The sequence below is a fragment of the Scophthalmus maximus genome, chromosome 14, assembly GCF_022379125.1.
Source record: "Scophthalmus maximus strain ysfricsl-2021 chromosome 14, ASM2237912v1, whole genome shotgun sequence".
NCBI classification, from domain to species: domain Eukaryota; kingdom Metazoa; phylum Chordata; class Actinopteri; order Pleuronectiformes; family Scophthalmidae; genus Scophthalmus; species Scophthalmus maximus.
Window position 1 is genome coordinate 11987049 of NC_061528.1, and position 24204 is coordinate 12011252.

At 42.2% G+C, this 24204-nt stretch overlaps 2 protein-coding genes across 7 annotated transcripts in view; one reads left to right on the forward strand and one right to left on the reverse strand.

Annotated features, from left to right (window-relative positions):
• The first annotated feature begins 2624 nt into the window (after nucleotides 1–2624).
• On the forward strand, nucleotides 2625–14272 carry prpf40a (PRP40 pre-mRNA processing factor 40 homolog A). Of its 2 annotated transcripts, XM_035604477.2 has the most exons (27): nucleotides 2625–2735; nucleotides 4012–4092; nucleotides 4264–4407; nucleotides 5680–5763; nucleotides 6348–6366; nucleotides 6467–6486; nucleotides 6625–6666; nucleotides 6817–6927; nucleotides 7274–7394; nucleotides 7557–7581; nucleotides 7774–7989; nucleotides 8224–8329; nucleotides 9587–9651; nucleotides 9763–9927; nucleotides 10741–10849; nucleotides 11021–11171; nucleotides 11314–11447; nucleotides 11566–11680; nucleotides 11835–11926; nucleotides 12046–12162; nucleotides 12354–12491; nucleotides 12655–12750; nucleotides 12843–12929; nucleotides 13062–13152; nucleotides 13251–13312; nucleotides 13532–13687; nucleotides 13929–14272. In XM_035604477.2, exons 1-27 carry the CDS (start codon nucleotides 2733–2735, stop codon nucleotides 14016–14018), a joined length of 2640 nt encoding a protein of 879 aa, XP_035460370.1. In that variant the 5' UTR covers nucleotides 2625–2732; the 3' UTR covers nucleotides 14019–14272. The 2 variants fall into 2 exon arrangements, with proteins under 2 accessions (XP_035460370.1, XP_035460371.1); XM_035604478.2 differs by lacking the exon at nucleotides 4012–4092 and having other exon boundaries at nucleotides 2685–2735.
• A 523-nt stretch (nucleotides 14273–14795) lies between these two features.
• Nucleotides 14796–24204, reverse strand: part of fmnl2a (formin-like 2a) — a 47920-nt gene continuing 38511 nt past the window's right edge. The window contains exons 16-27 of one of the 5 annotated variants that reach the window (XM_035603926.2): nucleotides 23273–23397; nucleotides 22975–23177; nucleotides 22594–22828; nucleotides 22413–22481; nucleotides 22237–22317; nucleotides 22015–22144; nucleotides 21647–21810; nucleotides 21449–21550; nucleotides 20770–20865; nucleotides 20129–20252; nucleotides 17266–17312; nucleotides 14796–16784 (exon numbers count right to left, since the gene is read on the reverse strand). In XM_035603926.2, coding sequence (XP_035459819.2) covers nucleotides 16779–16784; nucleotides 17266–17312; nucleotides 20129–20252; nucleotides 20770–20865; nucleotides 21449–21550; nucleotides 21647–21810; nucleotides 22015–22144; nucleotides 22237–22317; nucleotides 22413–22481; nucleotides 22594–22828; nucleotides 22975–23177; nucleotides 23273–23397 — 1382 coding nt within the window. In that variant the 3' untranslated portion in view covers nucleotides 14796–16778. Of the gene's footprint in view, nucleotides 16785–17212; nucleotides 17313–18857; nucleotides 18979–20128; nucleotides 20253–20769; nucleotides 20866–21448; nucleotides 21551–21646; nucleotides 21811–22014; nucleotides 22145–22236; nucleotides 22318–22412; nucleotides 22482–22593; nucleotides 22829–22974; nucleotides 23178–23272; nucleotides 23398–24204 lie in introns of those variants that run through there. The other 4 variants (XM_035603923.2, XM_035603924.2, XM_035603925.2 and 1 more) reach the window with 4 other exon arrangements.

The following is a 24204-nucleotide window of genomic DNA, read 5'->3' on the forward strand; positions in this document are numbered from 1 at the left end:
GCCAATTGCTGGATGAGAGAGGAGTGCCTGGAAGGCAGGTCAACAACACGCTGGACTCAAAGCTAACTGGGTAAAATGGCTGGAGGCAAACATTGACCACCTCTTATATTGTGAATCAATCGCACACACAACAATTGGGCACTGGCAAACTCTGTTGCGATATATGAATAGAACAGCAAAGCATATGGATGTACTGTGCATATGATGTATCTGGAGTGTATGAAATTCGCTGAGAAATTATCATCATCACTCATCATCAAACTCATCTAGAAGCAAATGAAAGGGTGATGATGAAATCAGTGTCTTAAGCCAGAGCCAAAGCTAATATATATATATATATATATATATAGATAGATAGATAGATAGATAGATAGATAGATAATATATATATATATATATGTATATATATATAGATAGATAGATAGATAGATAGATAGATAGATAGATAGATAATATATATATAGATAAAATATAAAATGTAAAAGCTAATGTATTTTAGTGACTTGTTGTCACCTAAGCCTGTTTCTGCCTTTTGACAAGCAGTTATACCATTTTCATTAGATAACCTATTGAATTGAAGGAGTAAAAAATATTTTTTATTTCAAAGAATTATTTACATCTGACTACAACTCATATTTGTAGGAATTGAACAAATTATAAATCAAATTATTATTTTGTTATATATCAGTGATAGTGTTCCTGTGTTTTGTCTGCTCAACAATCAATAGTGTAATGTCAATGTTAATTTGTAGATCTGTGGCATTCAATTTTAAAGATGAAAGGCTAAAACAGAAGAATATATTATGCTAGCTGATAATTGTTTTTTTGTTTATAAATGTCTTAAATCATTCTGTCCAACAAAAGCATTTGCAAATATGTATCTGTATTAATTCATGGCTGTTTTTTTGTTTGTTTTTCCCCCTGAAGACAAGTGATGCACTGTGGTTGACTGACTCCCATCATTAGGCTGAAGCCCGATCCATCACTGCCCCTCACTGTCGCTGTGTTGTCTTTTTGGCTTGTTAAGAGAATGGATAGGGAATTCTCCAGCATTTGTCAGTGAATGCATCAGAGTTTATTGTGGCCTACCTCGAGTGAGGGCTCATCTGTTTCCCAACTCTTTTTGTTACATGCTTCACACTCCAATAGCACTTTAAATCCCAGGGACAACTCCTCAGTAAACAACACAGCACAGCAGGCAGCAAATGCTGATAATTTCAGTTTTTCATCTCGTGAAAGGTCTTGAATGCATACCACGATCTTTTTAAGATGTGCGTCTCATCTACACAGCACAGATATAAATGAAAATGGATGTGTTCACTAAGCCATTAAACTAATTTTCTATTTGAATAACGCTCATTATGGGTGGGCTACTGCTTAACCTTGTTTTTTGTGAAAAATGGAGGAACAGAAGGAGCAAGGGGAACAGGGAAAAGAGTGAACACCATGTGAATGGCACTTAAAGAGGTAAAAGGTGAGGAGATTGACCACTTTCTAATTTCCGACACCGACATTGGGAATCATTCCAGCCACATACAGCCAAGACAGCCATGTCTCCAAAGCCAATAATTGGAAAATCACTGCCAGTTCTCCAAATTATCCCCAATACACCAAGGTAATTTTGCTGTGTCTGAACACCAGCTACTCCAGCTTCTGAACTGGAAAACCTGTTCATCAGATCAAAAATAACATGAAAAGGGAGAAAATAACTCCTTGTAACAGTGTAAAGATAAAAACCTCTGTATCATGTGCGAGGAAGTGCAGGGTGAGGATAGCAAATAAGTGGACGTAACACTGAATAGAATTAGGGTCAAAATTACATTCATGAAATACCATCTGATATAATTTCAAAATTATTAATGTCATAGTTCCCTCATTTTTAAACAATAGATTCTTATTTAAGTACTTTAAGTAAAATGCTTTGGCAGGAAAGTATGAATACTACTACATATGTAAACTGTCCATATTTTATCCAGCAATACATACATATAAGGCCATCACGGTAAATTGCTTTAATGTATTACCCATAAAATATTCAATCTATTTATAATATTTATATTTGTTTGACAGGCTAAGATTTTTGATGTTATTCGTTATTTTCATGCCTATACTTGTCTGCTTAATTAAGCCATATTACAAAGCTATTTCATATGTGCTGTTGTATGTATTTGTTTTTGTGTGGGAAGCTTGGTTGTATCTTTCTTTAACTGCATGTATTTTCATGTGTATTTTCTGCATAATAGTAGAACTTTAAAAAAAGCTATTTATTGAATGTGCCTATTACATTTATTACAATAATCTGATTCGTGTTGGTATTTTAGCAGCATGTAATTCAGCATTCTCTTTTAGAAGAGCATAATCCCTTTGCAATTAGTAAATATTCATTTTATCCAGGTTATCAAGGTTGTTGCATTAGAGATGGAAAACTTAACTCGAGGTCGACTTACTGGATTTTTTGGCAGCTCACGGTCTTCTCCTGTAAATGCAGTTTGCTCATTCCTAGTGGAGAAAGAGGTTTAGTTGTGTATTTTTTTCTGGAAATCATACAATTATAGAATGACAATACCCCAAGCCTCTGTGCTTAATTGCGCATTTTTGCGCACTACAAACGCAGAACGACGCTGCAGAATCTTCAACTTTGACCTCTCTACGTCAGGGGGGAGTTGAACCAATCGCATCCGTCGTTGTTGAGAGGTGCGAAGTTTCCCCGAGGCTCTCACCCTCTCGTCAACATGGTGAGTAATTCAATTCAAAAAACTGTCTATTTAAACTAAAGTCAAAAGCAAAATCGCCTGAGAGTTTACACGTGAATGTTTTCCGTTTGGTTTATAACAGCCTCTTTGCCGATACGATGTAATAATAATGTTATTAGTCTTTGGACATCACGGGTTAGCATGCTGTGTTAGCGCCGAGCTAAGATAGCGGCAAACGCGTATCGTCATGGTGCAGACTATGTCCTGGAGTTCACGGTTAGGACATAAAGAAAGTTAAAAAATAGTACATAGTGTTCACTGTGGTTGCAGATAACATTAGTAAAAACATGTACGTTTATTCGTCAACTAAAACTATGGGTTGGTTAAAGGTGTATTTAGTCAGTCGACTAGGTTAGTAGCAAAGCCCTCACGTTAGCTTCTTCACCTTTCATTGTTGACCAGACCTTAGACCGCTTCCTCAGTCATTCAGCGAGAACAATCGCAGACGTGGTAGCTGCAGGTACATGGAGAATTAGCATCACTCGGATGCAAAGTTAAAACTGCTCCAAACGTCTGTGTTGGTCATCAGTTAGAATCAGTGTCGGCTGAAATGGACAAACACATCTTCTCTTCGAGACACGTTCAACATTATAGCCATAAATAACGTGAGGTGAAAACAGTGGTTTTCCGGTAAAGTTAATATATTAATTAACAATCCTATAAAATTAAAATCCCATGTAACCGAGTCTATTAGCTGGAAAATCAACAATACTTACAAAGGGCTTGTTTATAAGTGAATGAGTTATGGTTGCAAGACGGTAGGTATAACCATCGGTGATTATTCATATTTTAAAACTTTGAGAACGAGTATACTAATATATGTAACGGAATGTGGTGAATGTCGTTAAGTTCATCCATGTCTTCGTTAGACAGAAACATTAAAGCTTGAGCAAGTAAGGACAGGATTGATTTAAAAACCTTTTCACGGTGCCAGGTTAATAACAGGTCATAGTGTTATTTTATTTGATTTTGGATAATGCACTTTGTGGAGCTGTTGAATTGTGTTGCACGTCTCGAAATGTTTCCCTCCCTCATGGAATGTGGAACCATACCATTTCTTTTAAAACTCCATGTACGCCTTTTAGCATGTTTCATTGTAAGCTTAAAAACACCTACATCATATTGAAGGGAAGAAATCTGACATTACAACATTTCATAAACGTAGGGACACGTTTGGAGAAACTGCTTGAGTCTGTTGAATTATTACTCCACTGGCTGTTGTGAGTTCACTGACTGTGGTGTTTCTCGTTCACAACAGTCTTCGTCGGAGGCTAATAATGGCCTGAGCCAAGCGCCACCTTATCCAGGTGTACCGCCCTCAGGGATACCACCCCCATTTGTAAGTCAGTGACAGAGATGCTTATGACAATTTAGCTTTCCTCCTTATTTTGTTTCCCAGTTGTCATACAGGGCTAAACTGAAATTTTGGTGAATATTAAAGTTCTTCATTCGTGTTTAATGTAGTCCAATTCCCTTATTTTCCTTTCTCTGTCCCCGTTGCTTTGTCTAGATGGGACCACCAGGCATACCACCTCATTTCCCTCCAATGGGAATGCCCCCTATGGGACAGCGGCCTCCCAGCATGACTCCAATGCCTCCTGGTATAATTCCCCCTGGTATAATACCACCGATGGGGGCACCTCCAATGGGACAGGTAAGCAAGTACATTCAATTTTAGACAATCGTCTGATCAAGTGACTACCATCTGATCTGCCCAAAAGAAATGCAATGTAAAAATGGTAGTTTGCCAATAAGAGCTTTGCAAATAAACAGGTAGAACTGTCTGTCATGTTTCTCTGATAGAGAACCAACCAACCGCCTCATACAGGGTGCAGTGATGGATACCTAAATCACCAGCAGTAATAAAACAGACAATAGAATGATACAGAGTCCAGGGGATCGAGGTTAGAAGGAGTAACTGCATGTCCATAAATAATATCGGCATAAGAAATAGTGCTTCAGTAATATTTTTTTGCAAGGCCGAAGGAAATTGTCTCTATTTCTTTACAGGAAACAGATTGTCTGTTATAGTTTGGTCACAAGCTTTCTGTTGACTGTATTACCGGGTTCTAGAAAACAACACAAGCTTTGTTTTATTTATGATACGATGTGCAGTTTAACAAAATATTTGTTATTTGCACTTTGATCAATTAGAGGGCCTTTGAAGAAAGAAGGGATCTGAGTTATAAACTCCTGGGGATTTCCTAGGATCAGTTGATTGGAGAGCATCAACCAAAACTACGCTGCAAGAATGGGGAGTGGGGTCAAACGTGGGACATGAAACTCATGCGTATGACCGTCATTAGTGTGAAAGGGCCCTGTATTCTCAACTCTGCTGCTGATCATGTGAAGTGTTACAGAAATAAAAAGTGAAAAGTTTCCGTGAGGAAGCATTTGAGAGTTAAATGAAAACACTATTCTTACAACGCGATCTTATTTTGGGTTGTTCTGGTCATTGGTTTTTACGTGCAACTATAACATTGTACTTACGAAAGTAAGCATCACTTAAAAAATTAAATACCCAAGATAAGAATTGTACATTAAAAGTTTCAATAAATGTTTTTTGTTAACTCAGTCATATGTGGGTCATTAGAACTGTTATTTTCAACTTCACCCTAGATTGTCTAGCTCTCATCAATAGGTTCAATTCTGGAAAAAAATCAGGGTTTTTTTCTTCAACATAGCCTAAAAAGCCGGTGTGGGGACTTGGTTTGGAGCTTGGTTTGTTGCTGCTTCACTGGTCACAAGCTGCTGGCATCACACCATAAATAAGCCACAGCGGACTCGGTTTCTCTCCTCCTCCCCAGCTGCAAGCATCCTTCCACACAGACACCAACACCCGGCCTCACACTGAGTCTGATACTTGTAGTTGCACTAGGTGGTATGGAAATGCCAGATAAATATTTCATGATGCTTCTTTTTTTAGATGCCAGGCATGATGCCACCTATGATGCCAGGGATGATGATGCCCCCTCGGATTCCAGCTGCGGCTATACAACCAACGGGGCCGGTAAATCTCCTAACTTTTTCTTCACCAGTGCTCTGCTTCACACATCTTAAAAATACACCGCAGTCTGTGAAATGCTAAATGAAGCGTTTGCACAGCCAAGCAACACTTCTGTCAGATGAATGAATTGATGTCACTCCTTAGTTAAATACACATATTCTTATCCAGAGATTGATATGAAGCAGCTGAAAAACATAATGTAATCAAAATAAACAGCTGCCTGCAACATGTCTTGAATAGTCACGTTTTTGTGTTTGCTTTGCTTCAGCTGAGAATAACTTTAATTATAATGAAACACACAAGTCCTTCACTCTCTGTTAATTTATCTTTCTGGCAAGTAACAAACAAGTTATGCAAATGAGCAGTCTGGTATATTTATTGTAGGAACACCTTGAAAGCTTCAAAGATCATAAGGTGTGGCGTCTTTTTAGTAATTAGCAAACATTTGTCAGTTACTGTTTATTATGAATTATGAGCCTGTATTCCCAGATTAATTAATATTTAAGTTGTAGAGATGTGCAGATGTAAACTTCCAGATATGTTGAGTGTTTCCTGTGACAATAATCTCGAAATTGACTTTTTCACAGCCTGGCGTTGACTCCACAGGTAAGATCCTTATTTGACATGTTTGATAAATCATATTCTTCCATATGTTGTGTTCATGAGAAGTACAGGTTCTAACAGATTCATGTGTTTATCCTCACAGCTGCTGCGCCCGGAACAGCTGTAAGTGTAAAATAATAAAAAACAAGAAGTAATTCTCAAATTTGCAATTTTAGTCCTCATCATTAGCCCCAGTATTTTGCCCTCCGTCTTCTCAGTAACTGCATCCTGGCAAAATTTGATTTGTCTCTCGCTCTGCAGAGTACCACAAATGGATCTCCACAGGAAGACCAGCCGAAGAAGGTTTGTACATGTTGAAAATGGAAAGTTTAATGTAAAAGACGTGTGAGTATTATTAACTGGTTAATGTGAAAATGTTAAAATAGAACCAAAGTTGGTTATTGCTTTGTTTCTATTCTTTATTACTGACTCTGTTGTTTTTGTCCTCCTCAGAAGTCTCTGTGGACAGAACACAAATCACTGGATAGCAAAACCTACTACTACAATACAGAGACCAAGCAGTCCACATGGGAGAAACCAGACGACCTTAAATCTCCTGCAGAGGTACGAACCTTTATCACATTCATAACATATTTAAAGGCCTACTTTTGAATGTGCCTCCAGTTATTTATATATACACTTAATATTCACTTACTCCAGCGACAGTGTACATTAATCAAAATGAGGTTATAAATGTACCAGAATCAGACAAGTTAGATAGAATTTTATTTATAATAATGCCCTTCCTACGCATGTTAAAATGTCTCTCATTTTAAATTCAATTAGATGAATTACATTTACCTTGTGAAATAGATTAGTTACCTTCACGTGGATCCTAATATTGAACCAGTTATCTCAGTAGATATTAACCAAACTGACATACTGTACCATGTGTTTTTTCTTCTTTTAGCAAATGCTTTCTAAATGCCCCTGGAAGGAGTACAAGTCAGACACAGGGAAGCCTTATTATTACAACTCTCAGACGAAGGAGTCCAGATGGACCAAACCCAAAGAGCTTGAGGATCTGGAAGGTAAAAGAGCTGCTGCACACTGAGCGTTACCTTTAACAGCAGGATGAATGCTGCAGGGGGTTTGGGCATCTCTGATGTACAAGCACAGGAAGGCTCTTATCTGTTGTAAGCTTTGAAATGACAACAAGAAGCCTGACAGCCACCTTCTTCTGTCTATTTCAGCTATGATCAAAGCAGAGGAGAATGGGTAAGAGCTGCTTGTTTACCCGTGGTTACTTTTCACTGCTGCATCATATATTGTGAACAGCAAATACAATGCTTATCGAAACCTTTCAAAACCCTTCTTGTTCTCATTCGCTAGCCCTCCTAGTCAGTTGTTGTTATCCTCATGTTCTTACAATCCTGTGATTGTTGCTTCCCCATCATGGTCTGATTTCAGAACGGCAGAGGCAACAGCCCCCGGCGTCGCCGCAGCTCCTGCGGTGCAAGCAGATAACACAGCCGCTATGGCGACTGTAATGGAGGTGGAAACTGCGACAGCGGTCTCAGAGGATCACCTGTCTCAGGCGGCGGTACATCTCACAGCTGAGGTCAAGCCTGCAGACGCACCCGTTGCTTCCTTGGAGAGCACAGCTGCCACAGAGGCCACAGCCAGGTAAACAAAGATGTCTGATACAGACAGAGACGGGTACTGTCTCCACTCCTACACTCACACAACAGAATCACAGGCTCGCAACGACACCGCATTAATCTTCACACCACCCTTTCAACTCAATGCATTCATGATGAGGACGTCAATTTTATGTGTTTATTTTATCTAATGTAGGTGGTAAATGCTCAGTGTCTTGGAAGCTCATTTAGCCAAATATCATTTTCTGTTTCCCTTCAGTGTTGAAGTCCCAAAGGAAGAGCGACCAGAACTTCAGAAGAAAACTTACAAGTGGAACACGAAGGAGGAGGCCAAGCAGGCGTTCAAAGAGCTACTGAAGGAGAAGGTGAAACAGATTGTCTCGTGTTGTTAATCTGTCGATGGACCGGAGAGTGCAGAGGCTGTGCTGTCTCTGTCGGGAAGTGGGCAATGTTATTTGACATTTTAACAGGTCAAATACAAAAAAACATCTGGTTCTTTCAATGTGCTGACCTGGACGTACATTAGTGTCCATTAACATGCTTTCAGCTGTGAACAGCACCAAGAGTAATGCATTCTGGGAACTGGTCGGTTAGTCAGTCCAACATATTCTAAGATTATATTCTGCATGAGCCTCGGCACCTATAAAGACTGTAGGTGGTTTGCAAAATCAACTATTAAAGGATCTAATCCTAACAAATGTCATGGAGGTGGCTGGAAGTTTGCCACAGATTTTTTTAAATTATTGTTTTAAAATGATAAGAATAAAAGCTGTTATAATTCCTGAAAAAAAAATCACGATCATCCGGCTGCTTCTAAATACTAAACATCACTCGTGCAGACAAAAGTCCCCATCTAGAAGTCGGCCTCATGCATTGTAAATTAAACTCCAACATGTGTTCTGATGATTGAGTTGTGTGACCTTTAAACACACTGTTTTCAAGATTAATTTCTCCACCTCGCTCCTAGCCGCAGATGTGTTTACAGAACACGCTTTGCATTCTGATCCAGATCTAATCCCTGTCCTTCCTCCCGAACCCCTCAGAGGTTTTAGCACAATTGTTAACGTTCACCTCCCGCTGCCTCGGCTGTATCGTGTGTCTGGATGCGAGGTGGCCGAGCACCACCACCCACCTTGAAGAATGCTATATTTAGGCTATGCTTAATTTTGTGCACAAAGCTCTCCTCTGAGAGTTCTTGCCATTTCCTGCAAGATCTTAGTGGCTCTCCCTTTTTGATTAGCTTTATTGCATCAAAGTCATGGTGGGTGGCCGGGATTAAGACAGTGAGAGGAAGTGGCATGCCCCAGTGAGTCAGAATAACTGTGACAGCTGACAAGGCCGAGGCTCGTGGTGGAATCGGTTCATAATGGATGAAGGAGTCACTCCCTGGGAGAGGCGAGTGGCAGAAGGGGCACTTGTTTGAATTATTGCCACTTCACATCTCTTAACAGGCACCTATTAGTAATTAAAATGTGTTGAGTTCCAGGAGCCAGAGCAGCACAGCTCATTGTTCCTCCTCCTGTTTCACATGTTCTCTCCAACAAAAGACAATGAAACAATACATTGTTTGATAAATAGATGTTATAATCTAGTTTGATAATCTATCATTCTCTGTATTTCAGGGTGTGTCCTCAAACTCCTCCTGGGAGCAGGCCATGAAAATGATTATCAATGATCCTCGCTACAGGTACGCCATTTGCCCACGGTTACTTCATCCTATTTACTGTACAATAGAAGGAGACAACAATGCCCAATCGCTGACCAGAAAATTTCTCACTTTCCATTGTTATCAACTAAGTGCTCTTCCAAAACTGAGCGAGAAGAAGCAGGCGTTCAACGCTTACAAAGTCCAGACGGAGAAAGAAGAGAAGGAGGAGGCCAGAATTAAATACAAGGAGTCTAAAGAGACCTTCCAGAGGTTCTTGGAGAACCACGGCAAGATGACATCTACCACCAGATACAAGTGAGTGCTGCAATGAACCCACAATAAATGTGTTTTGTTTTTCTCCCCCCATATGGATTTTATGGTTCCCCTGAATTGTCAATATGATTATGCAGATGTGATGACTGAAAGGTCGTCTGTGGCTTTGCATGCCATGGTGTAGTTACAGCACCGTCAACTCCTCTGACCTGATAGGCTCGTCACACAGTCGCCATAACACTAGGTTCCTAGGTCACAATTTAGCGAGAGAAAACTCGATCATAGTGCTACATTTGCTAGTGGTTGTGAGGTGAAGATGCATATGATATCATGGTTTTAAATCTAATTCAAAGCCTTTTTCACACATATAACTGCACCAGAGATGAGGGAACTGAAACATTAAAGGCCCTATAAAGTGTCGCATTTTCAATCCTTGGCTTTTGTGAAGCCTTTTTGGATTTACATTTGGAAGAAAGTCACTATGAAGGACAGAGCGGACGGACAGATTAATTGGTGACCTTGATGACGAGCCAGTTTCAGAGTTCAGCTGGAACTGGGCCTGCAGTGCAGGAGGGAACACGACGGGCATATGGAGGGTGTTGACTCTCCTCACATTTAAAATCTTATGTGGCTACGGTCATGATAGTGGACAGCCTCCTAAAAAGCTCAGAAGATTTTAAATAAGATTTCTTGAGTTATGTAAGAACCACACACAACTGTGCATCTGATGGCTTGCACTAAGCATCAATGAATTTGTGAAATTGGGCAGTGAAATGCTGCCCTCTTGTGGGCTATTGAGTGGAAATATTCTAAGCGTGTGTTTGTGTGTGTGTGTTTTGTGTGTTTGCTCACCAGGAAAGCGGAACAGATGTTTTGTGAGCAAGAGGTGTGGAGCTGCGTTCCAGAGAGAGACAGACTCGAGATCTATGAAGATGTGTTGTTCTACCTCGCTAAGAAAGAGAAGGTAAGACGTTTATCACTTTCCAACTTCAAGTCTATTTAAAGATTTCTAGGCAGCATGTGCTGTATATCATAATGATGTTGAAACATTCATCTCTCAGCCTCCCTGAGACGAGGATGGGAGTTTTGCAAATATTTGGCACAGTTAACATCCTGGTTTCCTCCTCTGTCCCAGGAACAAGCCAAGCAGCTGAGAAAGAGGAACTGGGAAGCTCTGAAGAACATTCTGGACAACATGGCCAACGTCACCTACCGCACCACCTGGTCCGAGGCGCAGCAGTACCTGCTGGACAACCCCACCTTTGCTGAAGACGAGGAGCTGCAGAGTACGACCACAGAAATTCATGTCCTAGTTTAAACTACTTTGTAGTCATTGGAGAGAGTGTGAACCATACTATACTTGAGACAGTCATAGGTTCCTTTAGTTCAATGCAACACTGTTGATAGTGTTAATGTCTGCTTGCACAGATATGGACAAGGAGGACGCCCTCATTTGTTTCGAGGAGCACATCCGAGCACTGGAGAAGGAGGAGGAAGAAGACAAACAGAAGACCCTTCTCAGGGAGAGGAGACGACAACGCAAGAACAGAGAGTCGTTCCAGGTGAGAGGGAATAGATACTCCCAAACTTTCTGGAAGTTACTGTGTAGGGAAAAGAAAAACTGAAGAAAAAAAAAGCACAAATGCTAATATTTGTAACTATTTTGCTGTTTTCTCTCAGAAATTTCTGGATGAGCTGCATGACCACGGCCAGCTTCACTCCATGTCTGCCTGGATGGAGATGTACCCCACCCTGAGCTCAGACATCCGCTTCGCCAACATGCTGGGACAGCCGGGTAGGACACCGTGCCGCGGGTCACGAGCCGAAAGCACGTGGATGTGACACGCAGACAACCGCACGTTACATTTACACAATAATGAGGCATACACAGCTCAGGATGTAAATACTGTTTACATGTTTTTTTAACTTATTGTTGGTACACTGTTCAGGTTCCACTCCCCTGGATCTGTTCAAATTCTATGTGGAAGACTTGAAGGCTCGTTACCACGATGAAAAAAGGATCATCAAGGATATTCTTAAGGTAAGAAATATATTGTCATAGGAGTGAAGTGAGCGCTCACCATCTGCACATACTCTATCAGTAGATTCAAGCTTTGATTTGATGTAGGTCTGTTTATACAAGTGATTACTCTTCTCAAGGACAAAGGCTTCCTGGTTGAAGTGAACACCAGCTTCGACGACTTTGGATCAGTCATCAGCTCGGACAAGAGAGCCACCACACTGGACGCAGGGAACATCAAGCTGGCTTTCAACAGTGTAAGTTATTAATACGTTTCTACACAGCTACTGACGATTGGCACGTTATCCTCTCTACCCATGTTGTGTGTAAAGTAGTAAGGTAACAGGACAACATTCCAGTTACTGAGTTTAAGGTGTAAGAACTTGAGATGTACTTCCACACTTGTTTCCAGCATTTGTATTCACTAGTTGAACCCACTTTTTTATAGTTACTGGAGAAGGCCGAAGCCAGAGAGCGGGAGCGAGAGAAGGAGGAGGCGAGGAAAATGAAAAGGAAAGAAGCTGCGTTCAAGAACATGCTGAAACAGGCCACGCCACCACTGGAGCCAGAGACATCATGGGAGGGAGTACGTGTTTCTTGTGAAGGAATACTGTTATAGTTTCACTGCACCAACTTCTTTCTTTTTACACCTCTCTCCTCAATGTTTAGTTCTATTAATTTAAATCATAATCAAAAATAAAAAGTAGGTAGTCTTTTCAGTTTTCTCATTATACTTTTTCACATTTTAGGTAAGAGAGCGATTCTTAAAGGAATCTGCCTTTGAAGACGTGACTCTGGAGTCGGAGAGGAAAAGGATATTCAAAGACTTCATGCATGTCTTGGAGGTAGGACTGTCATGACACAGGGAAAGGGCTGAATTGAGCATTCATGATGGAGATGATGATGATGTTGAACATGGTATTAATTATTTTAACAGCACGAATGTCAGCATCACCACTCAAAGACAAAGAAGCACTCGAAGAAGTCCAAGAAGCACCACAGGAAACGTTCCCGCTCTCGATCGGTCAGTAGTCTTCACCGCTGTGCTTTAAAACAAGACAATGAGCCGTGAGCAAACAGCTGAGAGATCAATAATCCACCCCGTACATCACGCCTCGCCTCGGCGATCTCGAAATGACCTGTGATGTTTTGACAGGGCTCAGAGTCTGAGGATGAGGAATACCACAAGAAGAAGAAGAGGTCACAGTCCAAATCCCCCTCTGAACGCTCCTCCAGTGGAGAATCAGGTGAGTGGGTTTTCCACAGCTTAGTGAATCTATTTATCATCATATGAAAGAAGATGAGCGCAGTTGACATTTCCTGACATTTTCTGCATGAAACCCAGAGAGAAGTTATAAGAAGTCGAAGAAGCACAAGAAGAAGGGCAAGAAGAGACGCCACAAGTCTGTAAGTCTACAGAAAGATACAACCATCCATTTTTTCCACCACACACACACACACACACACACACACACACACACACACACACACACACACACACACACACACACACACACACACACACACACACACACACACACACACACACACACACACACACACACACACACACGTAAACATGTGCATGTTTGGTTTGTATGTACACTGATTGTGACTGACAAACAGGGATCCCCGGACTCCGGCGATGAAAAGAAAGGAAGAGAGCGCGATGGAAAGCGGGATAAAGACCTAGAGAAGGACAAAGAGAACGACAAGTCTCGAGGCAAATCTCGCTCCGACTCTAAACAGAAGTCTCCGAAAAGGAAAGCTGCCAAAGAGGAGGTACATCTTCTTTATTATTAAATACAAAGTTATAAAGAGGTTAAATTACAACAATGTTATTTTAAGGGTGATTTGGATGTTGTTACCTGGAAAATAAAAAAATAAAATATGATTTTCAATTACTGCTACATATTGCCTTTGTCAAATGTCTTTTTCTGTCCCACATTTTTCCAGGTAACCGATTCTTATTCTGTTTCAAACTGAATTTCTCACAGTCTGTGTTTTCCTTCATCGTGCTCAGGGCGGCTGGGACACGTCAGGCAGCGAGCTGAGTGAAGGAGAGCTGGAAAAAAGGAGAAGAACTTTACTGGAGCAGCTGGATGCACCTTGATGATAACATTTCTGCCGCCATTTTGTTGTATTTGTAATCTTCTGGAGACATGCATTCCCCCCCGGATCCTCTGACAACACCTTCCAATGATGCTTCACTGAACCGACACATTTGATTAATAATTTGATATCAGCTGACCAGTTGTTGAATGTCTGGTTGTTGCTTGTGATCATTAAGCATTTTTTAGTTGACTGTAGTTGTACATGTTTTCCATTGCCCATCATTTTTTTATTCAATTAAAAAGCATATCCTAATGTCCGACTGACTCTTTCACCGGGGAATGTAGCAAGTGGACGGGCACTAAAGGTCCACGAGTCCAGAGATATTTCTGATATGATGCAACTCAACTGCAGCTGATATCATGTATGAATGTTATGGACGAATGTAACAAATATCAAACCCTATAAAATCCACCATCAGGTCCTGCTTCTACCAGAAAGTCTTTCAGTCAAAGTACAGCTGCAACAGTTAATCGACTAGTAATCGATTACTAAATTAATTGGCAACTATTTAAATCGATTCTTGTAGTTTTTATGAAAATAATCTCAGATTTTTTCTTCCAAAATGTAATTTTTTTCTGGTGTGGACAAAACAAAACATCTTTGGGTTTGGAAAACACGATAAACATTTTTCAATTTTTTATGAACCAAACGATCAATTAATCGACAGATTAATCAATAACGAAAGTAATCGTTAGTTGCAGCTCTTAGTCATAGTATCATTTGCTCTGTTATGTCTCAACAGTTACTAGTTTCAATAAGAGAACAAGACAAAAAGTCCATGTAAATAGTTTATTTGATCATATTCGTTGAAAATCTCATATCACCTAATTTCTTTTTTTTTTTAAAAAGACCTTGTTATTTTTGTAATAAGCACAAACTGCCTAAAATACATTTCTGGTGAAAGAAAAAAGACAAAGACAAAAAGAAAACATGCCAGTATTATCCAGTTAGAGAAATGACACTATTACAGACGGTGAAGTTACGAGAAGAGATGATTACAGTCGAGACAGAAAGGTGCATCACTGAGCCACAGAGCCGGCTCATCATCGCAGGTCAACAAACATAAAACTAGTTCAATTGTTAACAATGAGTTTGTAAAGTTCAAAACGCTTGATCACTTGAAAAAAAATAATAACCCAGAACATGTTGCATGTTTTTGTCGCTGGCTCTGATACACGTGTGACATGAGCCACGATCAAACCGAGCGATCCTGCTGCTGTGAGACGTGACTACTGAAGATTCTGGCTGCATTTGGCTTCATTAAATATACACAAAAAAAAAAGGAGACAAAATCTATAAGTTAAAATAACATTCAAGTTGTATAGCACAAGGCAATGGAAACTTTTTGTTTAAACAATATGTACAATATTAACCATCTGGTAATGTGAATAAGTAAAAAACAACAACAACATGGTTTGTAGCAAAATATCTGTACATTTAGGAAACTTTTTGTGTTGCGTAACTTCTGCTTCGCCATCGTTCTAATGGCCCATAGACAGAAACATGAGCTTAAAGGAATCTTTTCAGTGGTTAAATACTATACATTAAAATTACAATAAAGTGAGTAGACAGTAGCCCCGAATATGATTAAACTGTAAATAAGTTTTACAGAAATACAATGCTAACAATGTTATGTCCAGTTTTGACAGTGAGACCATCCGGTAGGATTCAGAACCGTTTTTTTGTGCAGCTTCTGTGTTCGGTAGAAAAAAAAAAATCTCATTTCACATCGCTTCTCTTGTTCCCAGAAACCAGTCAAATAAATTGCCGCGTTGTAGAAATGGACGGTGACGTCGTGTGAGAGCAGGCAGCCTCCTCTTCTGGATGAAGAGCGACAAAGTCACTGATGAAAGAGACGTCCGTATGAACAGCTCTGATATGTACAATTCACATTAGCCTGGTCTTGTTTTGCAAAGAATTACTTTTTGTTGTTGTTTACTTTTTCATTCATTTGTCATCTAACTTATACTTAATTAAGTACAAATATAGATGTTTTCATTATTATTCTCCCCGCCCTTGCAGTCAGAGATGAGAAGCATCGTGAGATGTGTGTTTGTGTAGAAAAAAGGGGAATGGGAAAAAGAGCACCGAGATGTACCGAGATATTGATATAAGACAAGTGTTGTGAAACTGGTCGGTGAAAGACGTAATGTTTGTGACAGCTTGAGGGGAACGAGTCCCGTACATTCTACATTATGTTTCCAAGGAGGCGTCTCTTCACGTGGCTCTTGAAGCCTTCAAGTCCAGTTTTACACCCTTAAAACAAAATTAAAGCCTGGTCAAATTGTATTGCTTTAAGTGGGGATATTAAAAAACAAAACAAAACGCACAAACAGTAACACAGTGCGACATTAGACCACAAAAATAAGTTCAGGCACTTGGCTTGTCTGAGGTGTTCTGAACCGACCTTTCAGACACGTCTCTTTGAATTCAGTCCTTCATCGTGAGAAGCTGCTACGATACCACAGACATGGAATAACACGTATTCTTATGTAATATATATACATACTCCTCTCTATGGTTGCTACAACGCTCGTCATCTTCCGCTCATCAGCCTTCGCTCCGCATCCAATCATCCGTCTCCCCCTCTCCCACACACACACACCTTTTCTTCACCCCCACCTCCCCCTTCCTGCACATGCACCGCTCCCTCGTCACATGACCACTTCACCGTTGTTCACCGGCCGCAGGTTCTGATCGTCGAAGCGCCTCCTGACGCTCCTCCGCACGGCGTCCGCCCGCCTGTAAGGCTGATTCCTCAAATCTGAGATTGGGGAGGGAGAAGGGAGTGGAGGGGGGGATAAAAGGGCTGTCAGTCATCTTGTCAGGGCGATTTGATGAGCCCACATGCTCAGAGTGCCGGTAGCCTGTCTGTCAAAGCAGCATGAGGTGTACACAGGAGGAAAAATAAAAAAGGTCGGCTGTCTCTGAGTGTTACAGCAGAGACGAGCCACTGGGTTTTGACCTGTGAGCCTCTGCCAGAGAGCTAGGAAATCTGAGACGGTAGCTTGTGAATCAAGATGCACCTTTCCAATATATAAAAAAAAAAGGTGGTTAAACTAGTTGAAAGAGTAACAGTTCCTTTGAATCAGACATTCAAATGTGCTGTTATATTAATGAGATAGAATGAGGAGAGCACAGAAGGGACAGGGGGGTGAAAACAAGAAGGGAAGGTAATAAAGAGATGCTTGCCAGGTTTGGGACACATCCACCACTACAGGGGTGCTACTGGAGGAGTTCCTTACCCTCGAGTAGACATTGGGAAATTTAGTAATATTATTCTTCTTTAGGGCTGGATAAAGAGAAGACAAAACGGAGGTTAAAAACGGAGGAGGAGGAGGAGGAGGCCGACGAGAGGCCGACATCTTCACACCGGCTTTTTGCACAGAGAGCGCCGCAAAGAGAGCAAAGCGAGAGAGGCAGCAGGGTGAGGGCATGACCAGGGGAGAGAGCTGGAGGATGTTAACTAGTTCAACTGGCAGAGGGGAGAGAAGAGGAGATGAGGGAGAAGGATCAAAGCTTATTTTTATAGCTTTTTTTCTTTTTCTTTGTGCTAATAAACCCAGGCTGCTTTGCAGAGCGGCTACCAGCAGGAAAGTAAAAGTGCCTGTTTCAAACTTCCAGGACAGAGCAATTGTGAACTGAAAAAAACAAAACAAAACAAAACACATGGTTCCAGTAGACAGCAGGATTATTTCAACAGCCTCTTCACCAAAAAAGCAGACAAAAGCGTGCGTTCGTGCAGGAGGTGTCAGTTCAGAGAAAACAACCAGGTTGCGCATGGTCGGTAACACACATGCATTACATGCGTGAAAAAAGACAGACAGCTGTTACGTGAATTACTACGTATGACGCAGACATCGTGCAGTGTGTTAGTGAGCCTGCCTGACAGCAGAGAGTCACGCGACCAGGAGCCGTGACCCGTCGGCAGGCGGAGCAGCTCAACAGGGTCTGTGCGCTAAACTGGGGGGGAAGCAGGCTGCGGGCAGCGGCAGGGAGGAAGGAAGCAGCCGGCATGCGAGAAGCTGCATCAAACATCGGTTATGATGGTGTGATGATGAACACACAGACATTGTTTCTTCTTCTTTTGAGTCAACACAGTTTGAAACACACACACACACACACAGAAAAGGCAAGTTGTAATGCCACAGGCACGTACATCAATCATACCTGTAGATGATTGAGGCTTGTACAGTAAAGTATATCACACGATGCCACTGCAGCATGTTTCGGCTGCTACAATTAAATTTGAATCCAATCGGAGATTAAGTACTCGGTTCATAAATTTGTTTTCAGTCTCCTACCACTAGATGGCAGCACCCAAACATGTCTTCTACTTCACATGACAAGAACATCACCACCTTGAATCCCCCTGTTCAGGTAGTCTCAGGTAAGAGTGACCTCGCAGACTCTCTGTGACATTACAGTTTGCCATGGTTGATAAAACAATGGTGATAAATGAGGGTGTAACACTTCATGCAAGTGGGCAGAGGCAACCGTTGACCCAACACCTCGTCATGCTCAGGGAGGGAGAACACACGTGTGAACGAACACACACACACACACACACACACACACACACACACACACACACACACACACACACACACACACACACACACACACACACACACACACACACACACACACACACACACACACACACACACACACACACACACACACACAAAGCAAGAATAATCCAAAAACCATGGGACCCGGGCACAGTGCACATGTGTGAGTGGTGTGTGTGACGGTTAAAACCAAGGAGAGTGTGTGAACAGGCATGCGTGGAGGAAGGAGGAGAGGAGGGAATCAAACATTTTGTTCCAGAAACCTTTGAGAGGAGAGAGAGTTCTATAAGCTTTAGTAATGGTACTCCTCATTGAGGGCGGGCTCGCAGAAGAACCGAGAGCCGCGCTTGGCTGTGCGGGCGGTAAAGGGCACGGTCTTCAGCACTGCATTGAGAACGACAAGGGGACAACAGCCAGGACAAGACAAGACAAACACAATGTAAGAGAAAAGAGCAGATTCCTACAGGGGGTTTAGCTCTGGTTAGCACTAAGCCAATACCCGAGAACAGCATTCAGGAGGGGCCGGGTGCACAACGCCTTCACTGGGGAATCTAGCAGCTCAACGATCGACAAAAACACAACGGGAACTAGTTTTGCTATTAACATTTTGTCCGAATCAACAAAATTAAAGTTTAATCGTGACATCAATCAAACAGCCGTGGGACCTTTAACAAAGGTTATTTGCTAATGGTGGAACATTTAACTTAAGTTAAAGTGACAACAAGAAATATTCCATTACAAGTAAAAGTAGGAAAGTACTTTAAAAATGTAAAAAGTATTAAATAAAGCCCTAATTATGAATAAAACAATATTCTATATTATGTATGTGATGCGCAGTAGTGATGTAAGTAGTAATTAACTGTAACAATTTTCTTGCAAACTGCATATCATCTTTACACTCTATTGGCTTATCATGTTTTGTACATAGTCCTGTTTTCCAAAGTAAATAAATCGTGCTCACTATTAAAATAAATAATCTAAACAATCTGTATCTAGATTGTTTGTAAGTTTTGTGTTTAACATATCAAACGTTTTTTTAAAACTCGGATATCAACAACAGTATCGTCCTGAAACTACAGACGTGAGACATATCTAATGGAGTAAAAGTTTAATATTTTTTCTCATCTCATTAACATATACTCATATACTTGGAGCGAGTCGCCACCCGGCCCTGGTGTACGTACAGGTTGTGTTACAAAGCAGCGACAAAGCAGGTCAGATAAGCAAACGATCATCAGAAACATATATGAGCTGAACGTCGCTCGATCAGCTCTAGACTGTCAGTTGCATGTTTGTACTCGTGACCTTTGGTTCTCAAACATCTGACAGCTGAAATTCTTTTGGACTGAGCCAAAGTCATTTCGTGTTAGTTGCTTTAGAAAAATCCCTTTGTTAAAGATTGAATATTCAGCGCAGCATAGCACCTTCATGCAGTACGTGTGTGTGTGTGTGTGTGTGTGTGTGTGTGTGTGTGTGTATGTGTGCGTGCGTGTGTGTGTGGTCACAGAGGGCAGTCCGGCCCACGTGGCGTTACCTGTGATGATGTCCTCAATTGCTCCATCTTTGCCCTCATAGACGTGGCGGCTGTCTTTCACCTGTTTCTTCCTCAGCTCCGTGATCAGCTCTTGCTGCTGCCGCTTGTTCTTATGGGATGGAGACTGAGAAGGACACACACACACACACACACACACACACACACACACACACACACACACACACACACACACACACACACACACACACACACACACACACACACACACACACACACACACACACACACACACACACACACACACACACACACACACACACACACACCGAGTGTTATTAAGTCTGAGAGAGCACAGTCAATTCTGCAAAGGATGCTCCCACCGTTATTTACCACTCATCCCTTCATTCTAGCATTTGTGCCTGTGATTTATTTGAACCATCTCAGAGGTATGAGCACTGATCCTGAGTCGATGTGATGTGGCTCAGCGTGTGTCCGACTGTGGAAGCCAGATTTAACTGCACCCAGCATGCAGTAGGCGCTCAACTAATCTGGAGGAAGAGAGGATGAAGTGGAAGGGGAGGAAGTGGAGCGGGCTACTTTCTGGTCGCCGTGATCCACTGTCGCCTCCTGCCCTAGAAAGCCCTAGAGGGAGGGAGGGGTGAGGAAAAAGGGCGACTCACCTTTTGGTTTTCCTCCATCATGGCCTCTTGTTCTAGAAGTTTTTCCATCATGATCTGCTCCTGTCTCTTTTTTTGCTCGTTGTCCTCCTCTGCTTGCTGAGGAGATTACACATTCATGTCATGTACGCGAATAAAACAAGTTGTTGCCATTAAAGCAGAAGGCCAGAACACCAAGTTTGAAAAAACAAAGACAAACAAAAACCAACCAAACGTCTGCACACTGAGATTATACTTCCGCATCGTGAGCAGCTTGTTAAAAGGAGAAAGGAGTTGACTAAACGGAGCTGACACACAGCTGCCTTGGAAGAAAAACAGCTGAGAGCAAGAAAACACTTCCAGAGAGTCTTGGATTGAATCCCAGTTCGTATAAACCTGCTGATCAAACTGCTTATGAAGCTGTTTATTTACAAAGAGACCCACATCGTCAGCACACCAGCGCAACAAGGAGCAGCAACTGGTCTTCGTTTGACGTGGTACTGTATTATTGTTCATAATGACTAATTTATTTGTTGAAAGCTTAGACTTTTTTTGGTATAGAAGAAAACATGAAACATGGTAACACCACAGCCGGCCTTTCGCCAGCTGCTGTCGCGCCAAAGTCTACAGCGAGAACAGCTGGCCAGGTGCGCGATCTCGCTGCTTTTGTGCGACTCCGCGAGCAGATTTTGATCCGACTCACCCTGTAGGCCTTGACGAATCGCACGAACACGGGGAAGAAGACGGACGGCGGCGTGGTTTTGGAGTTCTCCCCGAAGAATTTCACCGCCTCGTCGAAGGCGTCCTTTCAAAGACAGACAGTGGAGTCACTTAGGAATAACAGTGTGGGGGGTAAAAAAACACGACGGTAGGGAAAAAAGGTGCCGCGTACTCATCTTACCTGTGCAATCTTGGCGTCGTCCTGCAGCTTCTTCAGCTTGTTTTCATTGTGCGCGATGAAGTCTTTGAGCATGGTGTTGTGGCCGTGCATGCTGTACTCTCGTTTGGTCAACTCCATGCCCCTCTGCAGCTCCTTCACATCGAGCAGGACGTTCTCCAGCGAGACTACCGACACAGGGAGACTTATGAGTGCGCGTGCAAACCCCCCACACACAATTGCGCTCAAATCAAATGATAATATCAAATGGTTTCAAAATCATAAATGAACATAAACAGAATTAGCCGAGAATTTGCCTCCAGGTCATTGATGGACACAAGCTATAAAAAGAAATGCTTGTATGAACGAACATTGAGCACTGTACGACTCACCTGCCGCAGCTTTCTCCACGTAGTGCAGCTCGTTGTAGAAGAGAGAGACCTGCGAGTATTTCTCCTTCACCACATTGGCTATGTAGTGCAGCAATGTCATCTTACGGTCCGTCGACTTGGTATCGAGTAGCTGTGAGTGGAAAGCAAAGTAAGAGAGAAATTAGATGCATAAGGATGAAGAGTAGAAGTTTAAAAAGCGTGAGGGAAGCGATTTCCATTTACCAAGTCTAAACTTTGCAGCTTGAATCCGTACACCGCTCCTCTTTTGCTGCTGTTCATGTAGTTTCCGAGTGCCAAGATAATCTGCAGAACGGCGATAAACACAGATGAGGAATAAAAGGGAAACCCTCGCATGGATTCAACATCATGTTCAGTCCAGACACAACCGCTCCAGTCACCTCCAGAATTTTCTTTAGCTTCTGTGAAGACTTGATGGACACTGACGCTGCAATGACGGCGTGAAGTTGCTGTGGGGAAACGAAGACGGTGTCTGAACTCAGTACAGCATTGTTTGCGTTCTTCGGTTCCAACACCAGAAGAATAAAATGGATACCGAGAACATTTTGTTGCAAGACTCACCGGCGTGAGCATCTGAATGCTCTCGCAGAAGTTGCCGATGAAGGCCATGATGGTCATCTTCTGCATGAGCCGCTCGATCTTACTGAACTGCATCATGAAGCGGTCCTCGTCCGTCAGGCTTTCCAGCGGCTTGCGCTCCTTCTCGAACTGCCGCAGGATTTTAATCTCGTTCTCCGTCGGCTGGAAGCGCATCAGGCACTCCACATAGTCCACCGGCAGAGTCCGCAGGTCAAAGCTGGAAGACAGAGGAGGTTTATCAAATGATCAAAAAAGCTGTAAATATTTTCAAGACTTTCACGATCATATCATACATTAACTGGTAAATGCCAGGTAAAATCACTCATGTCTGAGGGCTTCCTGTTTTATTTTGAAGGGGCTTACATCTGGATGGCCTTGCAGATCTCCTCGGGCATCTTGCCCACTTTCCTCAGCGTGATGGCCAGGTTCTTTGACCTGTTGGAGTCCAGCAGCGACACCTTGTTGGGCCCCTTCTGGATGACCTTCTGCTTGCTCATGGTGAGCTCGAGCGGCGCGCCCTGGGCTTTCGTCTTGAACATCTCCTCGAACTCGTCCACGTTCAGGTCCTGAGAAGATGTCGGCAAATAGTCAGCTCATGTCAAGGCCGGGACAAAGGACGAGGCTCAGCGACTGCCGAGCGAAGGGAGACTCTTTTTCTTACCTCGAGTATCCTCTCATCATCGATCTCGTTGAAGACGGTCCCGTTGATCTGGTTTGGTTTCAGGGCCACCCAGTTGAAGACGGGCATGCGGAACTTCGTCTTGATGGGTTTCTTGATCTTAACAGCTTCACGGGACACAAGCGAGTTAGCACAGTATTTCTCCGTATGTGCGCCCAGAGAACACATACGGACAACATGTACATTCACACACATGACAGGGTGGACAGGTATCTGAGATTTGTGACACATGGTTATGACACCCTCCGTGGCTAGACCCTAGGTCCAAAAAACACACAATCACACTATTTCTTTTTTTTTTTGAGCAGAGTGAAGCCTCTTAGCCTCCGACAGGAGAATAAGGCCAAAGGTTATAGCTGTGAGGTAAAAGGTGCACATGGTGAGGATTTCCTGTCTGGCCAAGTGACAAACTCTTCATTTACAGAGATTAAAACTATTTGTAGACTCCTGGGCTGATCTGCTGAAGACGGCACCCGGCTTTGACAAACAGATACGGCGTTAGCGGGGGCAGGAAGTACATCTATCATGAAAAAGGTGAGGAGTTTTTCAGCTTGCCCCAGCAGGTCTCTGTGCCTCAGCATGCAACACTTGTAGATGTCGCCATACTTCCTGCATAAAAACGCTGACACACACACAATCACAACACTACAGCAAGGTGACGTGGGCAAAATCATGCAAAAGTTTTGAAAACTGGTATTTAATTTGTTGCTCATCATCTACAGGTTTCACAAAAGGTCGGGGCTATGAAAATATGCTTCAACCGAGATTCGAAATAAAATACCATTTTCAAAACTTGTGGGAAAGGAAGAGAAGGAAGGGGGGTGGGAGGGCACACGAAACACAACAGGCATAACCTACAGAAAAGTTTGATGGGACCCTCTGGTTGGCAGAAAAAAAAGAATAAATTCAAAGAC